Source organism: Nicotiana sylvestris, chromosome 6 (assembly GCF_000393655.2).
Source record: "Nicotiana sylvestris chromosome 6, ASM39365v2, whole genome shotgun sequence".
NCBI lineage: Eukaryota > Viridiplantae > Streptophyta > Magnoliopsida > Solanales > Solanaceae > Nicotiana > Nicotiana sylvestris.
Genome location: NC_091062.1, coordinates 61767538 through 61776696, shown reverse-complemented (window position 1 = coordinate 61776696; position 9159 = coordinate 61767538). Strand labels below are relative to the sequence as shown.

The following is a 9159-nucleotide window of genomic DNA, read 5'->3' as shown; positions in this document are numbered from 1 at the left end:
TCTCAAGATGTTCTTTATAACAGTATTATAACATGATAAACAGTTATGATATTCAAGAGATTATTAGGAATATAAAAGTTTAGTTAGACATGATTGTGAATAAACTTACTTGATCTTGTAACTCGTTTGAATGTTCCATAGTTGTTTAAGAGCCTTGTAAATAACTCAGATATTTCTTATAAGAGAGAGAAGATAAGAGAGAGAAGGTGAGGGTGTGTCCTCTCTTCCTCGGATTTACAAACTATATATAGAAAATTTAAACGACTCTTACTGTTTACAAATGGCTTTTCATGAACGACCTTTACTATTCATGAATATGACTCATACTATTTACTTTACGATTTTTTTACATGACTCTTACTATTCACAAACGACTCTTACTGTTTACAAATGACTTTTCATGAACGACCTTTACTGTTCATGAATATTACTCGTACTATTTACTTTATGACTTTACATTATTTGTTTTCAATAATAGCTATTTTCCTCATTTGTCTTCTTGCTGATATCTTCATTCCAGTTCTTCATTCCAGTTGTACTTCTGGTACATGGTTATCTTCTCCGTTGCATTTTGAACATATATGATCTGGGTATTTGTGTCCTACTAATTTGCAGTATCTTGTCAATAATTCATTGGAAATAAATCCTTTCTTTAGTGCTCTTGTAGTTGGTTGTATCTCTGGTTTTAGTAATGATAAAATCCATTTTTGGACTTCATCCATATCTCCTTGTCGTAGTTCTCTTGAATTTGCATATATCATTAGTTGGTCTCTTGAGTAGTAGCTCCATATATCATTTTCTTGTAAATAATTGTTGGCTAGCTCTTGGATAATAGTTGTTATCCCAATTATTCTTTTGTTGGCATAAAAACCTGGTATCTCGATTTTCGGTATTTTTGGTTGTTGTTCTATTTCTTCTTGTATTATCATATCTCGTGTCAATCCTATTTTTACAACTTGTATAATAGGTTTTATTTCATCGTATAGTATCTCAGCTGGTGCTGTATAGAATTTTATAAAAAATAAGTTTCCTTTTGTAATTCTTTTGAATGTAACAAATGCTTTATATAGCTCTGGTATTCCACTATCTCTTCTCCATCATAGGTATATACCGTGCTAAGTAATCCGTAATTGTAACATGTTTTTACTAAATTGGCTCTAGTTTTTGGCTGTGCAATAAGCCTATTATATCCTTGGAGTTTTTGGGTTATATAGTCCTGTGTTGGATCTGTTGTAGTAGTTGCTCTGGGGTTTAGGTTTAGGAATGTTTGAATTTTGTATATATTCTCAATATAGGTCTGAGTAATATGGTTGTATATTTTTTTATTTTGGTGTAGGCTGTTGGCATACGTTGAGGTTTGTGGTGTCATAACTATTGTTTCTTTTGGCCTTTTCGGAGTAATTGGTTTATCAAATATGTTGTTTAAATTGACATTGGTATGTGGCTTCTTGTTAACTTGTTTACTTGTACCTGCAGCTGTATATAAACAAACTGTGTTATGGGTTTTTTGGAGTTTCCCAACGTCTCCTTCTAACTCTGGAAGTTTTGAGTCTTCCGATCGACTTAGCTCCGCATCTTTATAGTCATGCTGCTGACTTGGCTGGCTTTTCTCTAGCTGTTGTAATCTTTTTCCCATACCATCCATCTGTAAAGATAGCGTAGTAAGGATTGCAAATATATCTTTTAATTCTTGGCTTTCATATGTTTGGGTACCTTTGTCTTGATAGGTAGTCTGCAATAACATTTTTGTCAGTCCTTATTACTTCAATTGTAATATTCTGTATATTTAATACAAGTCTTCTTATTTCCTTCGTAGTTACTGAATCTTGTACTTTCCGTGTTATCCACCATTTTACTTGTGTATTATCTGTTCTCACAATAAACTTGTTATATACGATGTATGGCTCAAATGCTAACAAACATTTATATAATCCAAATAGTTCTTTCCTATTTATCTCCCATTTTAATTGTGGTTCCGTGTATGATCCTAAATAATATCTACAATGGTGTTCAATCTTTTCATTATCATATTTATATTTTAGAACTCCTCCGTAGCTGTGATCACTAGAATCAGTTTCTACTATGTATGTGAACTGTCTTTTTTCATCTGGAAAATATAGTTTTGGTAATTTTTTACACATATTTTTGATCTTCTTTATATGTATTTTATCTTTTTCGTCAAAATGGTATTCTACATCCTTTTTTAATTTTTTCTGTAATGGTTTTAAGTTTTCTGCTAATTTAGGGATATATTCTCTTACTTGGTTAATCAATCCTAAAAATGATTGTAACTTCTTTTTTGTATCAAGTGTTTCGTTTAAGTTAATTATTTTTTGTACTATATGAGTTTGCATTTTTATTCCATTTTTATCTATTTGTATACCTAAGAATTCTATTTGATTTTTCATTACTTCTGCTTTCTTTTTACTTAAACTAATTCCTGATATTTCTACAATGTGTATGAATTTTTCTAGTAGTTTTATATGTTCGTTCTCTGTTCTAGAATATAACAGTATATCATCTATATATATTATACAATTTTCTAATTGGTTAAAGTAGTTATCCATAAAATGTTGGTATCTACCTGGTGCATTTTTATATCCAAATGGTAATACGTTCCATTCGTATAATCTTTGTGGTACTGTGAATGCTGTTAACTTTTTAGATTCGTCTTCTAGTTTTAAATGGTAAAATCCTGATTTACAGTCAAATTTACTAAAATAGTTATATCCTTGTATTTGTCTGATTTTTAGTATTTTATTTGGTATCGGATAATTATATGTTTTCGTTTTTGCATTTAAATTTCTATAATCTACAACCATACGACTTTTTCCTCGTTTTTGTTCGCTATGCTTATTTACTATAAATGTTGGGCTAGTGTGTTTACTATTACTTTCCTGTACGTACTTATTGTCTAATAATTCCTGTATGTGTATTTTAAATTCTGTTAGATCATTAAAATTGTATTTCAAAGGTTTTTGTGTTATTATACTATTTTCATCTATTAGTTCAATTTTTATTTTTGTTTTATGTTTTTCCCAACCTTGTAGTGGATTATCATTATATAGTAATTCTAATTTATCTTGGAGTAGTTTTATCTTGTTTATTGAGAAAATGATTATTTCTATATTATGGTTGCTTTGTGTCATATTTTCTAATTTCTGGGTAATTTTTTCACTTCCTTAATCCAGGGTGTTGTTTTTCTCAATTTATTATTTACTCTTTTTGCTCCTATTCTTTGCTTACACGGAGTAGTAAACCACCAATGTGTTTTTGTTATAATGTGTGGGTATAACTTATCTAAAAATGGCATTCCCAATAATATATTCCTATTTGTGAATTCATAACTATATATCTCTTCTATGGTTAATATTTTATCCCATATTTGTATTTTTAGATTCCTTGCTTTGTATGTTATCATACTTCCCTCATTGTTAAATCCTGTTACTATTATGGGGTTTTTTTAGCTTTTCCCATTTACTTTCTGGTAGACAATTATGCCTACACATGTTAGCTTCTGCTCCTGTATCCATCATAGGTGTATAATATCTATTATAATATCCTTCTATTATTATTTTGACAAGTATATATATTTTTGGCATTATATTAAGGTTCTTTTTATTATTATTTTCTTATTTTCATAACTTATTGTTAATTGCCTATCTTCTAACTTATATGGTTTGACTTTTTCTAACCATTTTATTCCTTGTGTAATGTTTTTATCTCCTTGATATATTTTAAAATTTATTAATATTGGTATTCCTCCAATAATTAATTCCTTTTCAGTTGTTTCTTCATTTTTTCTTAATGTTTTTGGTAGTTCTGAATTTTGCTGTTCTATTGTCACTATCTCTTGTTCTGGTATCAGTTCTCTTATAACATAATTCTCTTCTTGTCCTGTATTTATTAATATTAAATATTTTCTTTGGTCCATTATTCCTGTTATATAATAATGTTGTGGGCTTATTTCTTCTATTTTTTGTTCTATTAATTTTTGTGGAGTTATGTAATCTATTCTTCTTGATGTACTTATTCTTGATGATGTCTCTGGTATTTCATTACTTGTTCGTTTTGACGTGCTTAATCTTTCTTTTACTATTTCTAAATCTTCTTCTATATCCATTTCCTTATAACTATAATCATTGTTGTCTATAACTGATACTATTCTTTCGAATGGATTTTCTATTTTTATTTTATTTATTTTATTTTTAGTTGTTATCTTATGTTTTGTCGTTAAGACATATAGATTTTTACATCTTGCTGTGAATATCTTACTTCCTGGTGCTAGTTCTATTCCAGACATTTTCCAGTATAGCACTAATGATTTATCTATATTTTTATCATCTATGCCACTGAATAGTTGGCACTTATTATGAATTTGAATTTTTGGTATATTAAGTTACCTCTTACTGCACTTATTATACTCTTTTCTATAGGTTGTACAATTCTATCGTCTGCCAAGTATATTTCTATAGGGGTATCTATTCCTTCTCTAAAACATGCTTTTATTAGTATCTCTGTTCCTCCTAAGTGTACGTATTTTATTGGATTTTTTGCTTTTATATCTTGTATTTCTTTATTTAATAGTTTTTTATTTAAAATTGGTATTCTTGCTTTACCTTTAATGTATTTACAGTCTATTATATGTTCTCTTTGGCTTACTACATAATATTCTTCTTTTTGTCTTTTAAACGAATTCTTTATTGTTGGTACTTCTAATATTTTGTCTATGCTTAGATCCATTTCTTTTCCTTTTATTTGTTCAAATATAGTGGTGTCAAATATTATTTTCTGTTCTGAAGATTGTTCATCTTGGTGTTCTTCTTGTTGTATAATTTGCATATCTTTTTCAGTCATAATTATCTTCGTCTGATTCTTCTATTTCATTATTATTTATATCCTTTTCATTTTCTGAGAACTCGTTTTCTGATATCTCATATTGTTGTCTTCACTGCCTAATTCATAATCTATATACTCTATTTGTGTATATTTATCATTGTCTATCATTATTTCGGTAATTTATTTTTCCTTTGGGTTTTTTTGGTAATCTGCAGTCTTTAGCTAAGTGTCCTAGATTTCCACAATTGTAACAAGTACATTCGGTTAGTTTTTTCTTTTTTCTATATGGTTTTTTATGTTTGTAATTTTTTACATAATATCTTCCTCTTAGAAAAAAGAAAAAACTAACCGAATGAGGATGACGCCTTAGATCATGACGTCCTGGGTAATGAAGCATTTGATAAGGGATTTGCAGGACATGAAATGGTGTCCTTGGGATATGAGGATGACGCCTTTGGACTATGATGCCTTTGAATAATGATGTGCAGTTTCGAGAGATCCTCAGGCCATGGAATGGTGTCTTTAGGCTATGAGGATGATGTTTTTTTTAGGACTATGACGCTTTCGGACAATGTGGCGATGTTTAAGCCCATGAAATGCAAAGATGTGGTGGTATCAATTGTTTGAAAGAGGGAATAGCTAATGCTTAGTCATTCGCTAAAATTAGACAAGACAAGGCTTAGTCTTGTATGATATGAGGGAAATGCTTAGCCCATTGCGAAGAAATGAGATAATGCTTAGTCTTATGCAGTGTAGCAGAGACAGTGTTTAGTCTTAAGCAAGGGAAGACAATGCTTAGCCTTATGCAATAATGTAGGCAGTGTTTAGCCTTATGCGAAGAAAGGCAATACTTAGCCTTATGAAATAATGGAGGCAGTGCTTAGCCTCATGCGAATAAAGGCAATGCTTAGCCTTATGCAATGACGGTGGCAGTGTTTAACCTAGTGAGAGAAAGGGAGATAGTGCTTAGCCTCATGTAGTGTAGCGGAGACAGTCTTTAGTCTCATGCAAGGGAAGGCAATGCTTAACCTTATGTAATAATGGAGATAGTGCTTAGCCTCATCAAGGAATGGATATAGTGCTTAGTCTCATGCAAGAAAAGGCAGTGCTTTGCCTTATGCAGTATAGAGGCGATGCTTAGCCTCATGCAATGTATCAGAAACAGTGCTTAGTCTCATTCGAGGAAGGCAGTGTTTAGCCTTATGTAATAATGGAGGAAATGCTTAGCCTCATGTGATGTAGTGGAGACAATGGCATAGTCTCATGCAAGGAAGGCGGTGTTTAGCCTTATGCAATAATGAGGGAAATGTTTAGCCCTATGCAGGGAAAGGCAGTGCTTAGCCTTTAGTGGGAAGAGCAACGATTAAATGCGAGAGGGAAAAGTGATTATTAGCTTGACGCATTTGTGTTTGGCGACTTCTGTCGGTGTGAATATAGTGATCTCGTTGTATGTATATGCTTGCAGACGTGTTAGTTATGTCCTTCGTGCCTGCGTTCAAAGAAAATCTTGAGTTTGGGGGGTTGGTTCGTGTCATGCCCCAAACTTGGGGAGCGCGACTGGAGCTCAACCAATTGAATCCGACCGAGAAAGCCTGTTAAATTTCCTTCTACCCAAACTCATCCATGAATAAAGAAGAGATGTACTCCATTAATCAAACACTGAAAAGATTTCATTAACAACTCTCATTTCATTTCTATTAGCAGCTTCATTCATAATTTCAAAAATATTGTGAGGTTATAGATATAATAAAAACATCTTTACCAAACACCAACACTTCTAGTTTAATTTCCCAATATCGAACACCACTCATAACTTGTCTACGGAGACTCTAAGTATAACTGAAGAGTAGTATGGAAGTATCGGCAATAAGGCCCCGGCTATACCTCAAAACACAAAGCACAACATCAAGTAACGTCAGGCCCAGAATAGAGTAGGGCTCACCAAAACCTGTTGAATAGGAAATAATTGCTAATGAGGACCAAAGCTGCCCGCTGATGAATCACCTGCATCCATTGAAGATTCAGCGCCCCCAGCAAAAGGGACGTTAGTACATATGGAATAGTACTAGTATGAAAAGCTAAATTTCTCCTTTCAAAATAGAATGCCAATATAATAAAAGAAAAATCATAGAAACAACAATCAATAATCAATTATATCCAAATGCCAAGTTAAAACATAATAATTTTCAAAATATGAAGATAATATTATTTTTGGTTCGGAGATCCCTTGTAACAACCTCTACACAAAGCTACCCAGCGCCTTACCCCAATACGTATGGGTGGAGGTGTAATTTCAATCCCACAATTCCTACACAAAGCTCACCCCAAAGTAAGAGGGTGGAGGTGTATTCAGGAGTACAATCCCTACACAAAACGGCCATGCCGCCTCACCCCAATGTCTGCGGGTGGAGGTGTATTCACAATCATAATCCCAACAAAAAGCGGTCATGCCGCCTCACCCCAATGTATGCGGGTAGAGGTGTATTCCCAATCATAATCCCAACACAAAGTGGCCATGCCACCTCAGCCCAATGTATGCGGGTGGAGGTGTATTCCCAATCACAATCCCAACACAAAGAGGCCATGCCTCCTCACCCCAATATATGCGGATGGAGGTGAATTCCCAGTCAACATTTTTTTTGATTTGCATACAAAGGAAACAACAATACAAATATACTTACCTCAAAACCTTTCACACTATTTATATAGTTTTATTTATACTTTCAACCACATTCACTTCTTTACTTTCAAGGATCATCATCTCAACATCAATAAATAGGATATTTCAGAACCATGACTTCAAACTCATTAATAATGGAAACTTTAAACACAATAGTTTTCCTTCCAAAGAATAGTGTTTACCAAGAAAATGGTAATAACAATTAAATTTGATTTAGTGGGTCTAAAAATACGTGATATATTTTTATGCTAGTTGTTAGGAAAATAGATGCTATGTGGAAGACTTAAAAACGAGATAAGAGCCCGAGAGCAAGGTGATAACCAAACCGAATGATTAATAATCGGGGCCTCGAGCTTGCCTATTCGAGGGCCTCGGGGTCGAGTCTGAAGCTCGGTTGGGAGCTATCGAGGGTAATTGATGGGTGACTAACAGTCGTAATAAATCAATGACGGCTCTTTATGGCCAATAATAAGCAATAAATGAAGAACAATGAATGGAGCATAATGAATATAAGTAATAAATGAAGTAATGAGATCAAGAGAATATGTTAGAAAACAGAGAGAATATTCTTGTGTATTTAGTATTGAGCAACAGGTGACTACAAAATGACAAGGATCCCCTTTATATATGGGGGGAAATCCCAATATAGTACAAATACATTAATTACAAAGATATGGAGATGGGACAGCTAGTTGATATCATGATTCGGGTCAGAACTTAGCTAACTAGACTTTGTCAGCTCTAGTTATGCTCCTTGGGAACTCCCTACTTTCCATTATAGCCATTGGTCTGCATCGCCCCAAGGTCGAGCATCGATAGCCCTCGAGGGTGAACCTCGACCCTAGTCTCGAACCTGTGAAATATGCTTACGAGGCACCATAACAACAGAAAATTGGACCCTCTAATTTTACCGTATACAGATAGTCTCCATGTTTCTTAGAGCAAAAGTGATAAGAAACGACCTTGAATTCCTACCCCTCTGGTACTTTCATAACGACGACAGTCATAAGGTGCCAAAAGACGGTGTACACACAGCCCTTGAAAGCCTTCGCATTGATTAGGACGGTTGGCTGTCCTTTGGCCTCCTTCAACGTGCGGGTGGGGTCTCTATAAATACTTTTCTGCTCGTTCTTTACAACTCACTGCACCACCAAGCCCCCAAAAAGGTTCCTTATACCTTTACTTTTGTTCTTTCTTTGAAATGCAACTTCTCTTTCTCTTCTGAAATCTTTTAGGAATGGCAAAAACTTCCGCCTCTGCTTCTCAGAAGAACATGACCTCATCCTCTTCGCTTCCATCTAAAGGCAAAACGTCAATGCCTCCTCGTGCTGAGGAATGTATTCCAGGATTTTTTGCAACGGCTTCCGATTTTAAGGTCGAGATACCTTCTTCAAAGTCAGGGTGTCGTGAGCCTGTGTCTCAGTATATTAGCTCAATAACAGACGTTGAAAGGGTGAGGACTGATTGTCGCTGGGGGACGCGGTGCTTGTGGAGATCCCTATGCGGGAGGAGGACATAATGATATACAAAGCTAATTTTCTCAGTGTGTATACTTACCCATTTACCCTTGTGTCGATGGGGCCATCCTTGCCTCCGATTGATCCCATGATTCTCGACTTCTACCAACGGTATCAAGTGAC

The 9159-nt window shown here is 34.0% G+C and overlaps 1 protein-coding gene across 1 annotated transcript; it reads right to left on the bottom strand.

The window, feature by feature from the left end:
* Positions 1-524: 524 nt before the first annotated feature.
* On the bottom strand, positions 525-1744 carry LOC138870690 (uncharacterized). Its single transcript, XM_070148518.1, has 2 exons — positions 1471-1744; positions 525-1000 (listed from the first exon to the last, which is right to left on the bottom strand). Exons 1-2 carry the CDS (start codon positions 1742-1744, stop codon positions 525-527), a joined length of 750 nt encoding a protein of 249 aa, XP_070004619.1.
* Positions 1745-9159: the final 7415 nt, after the last annotated feature.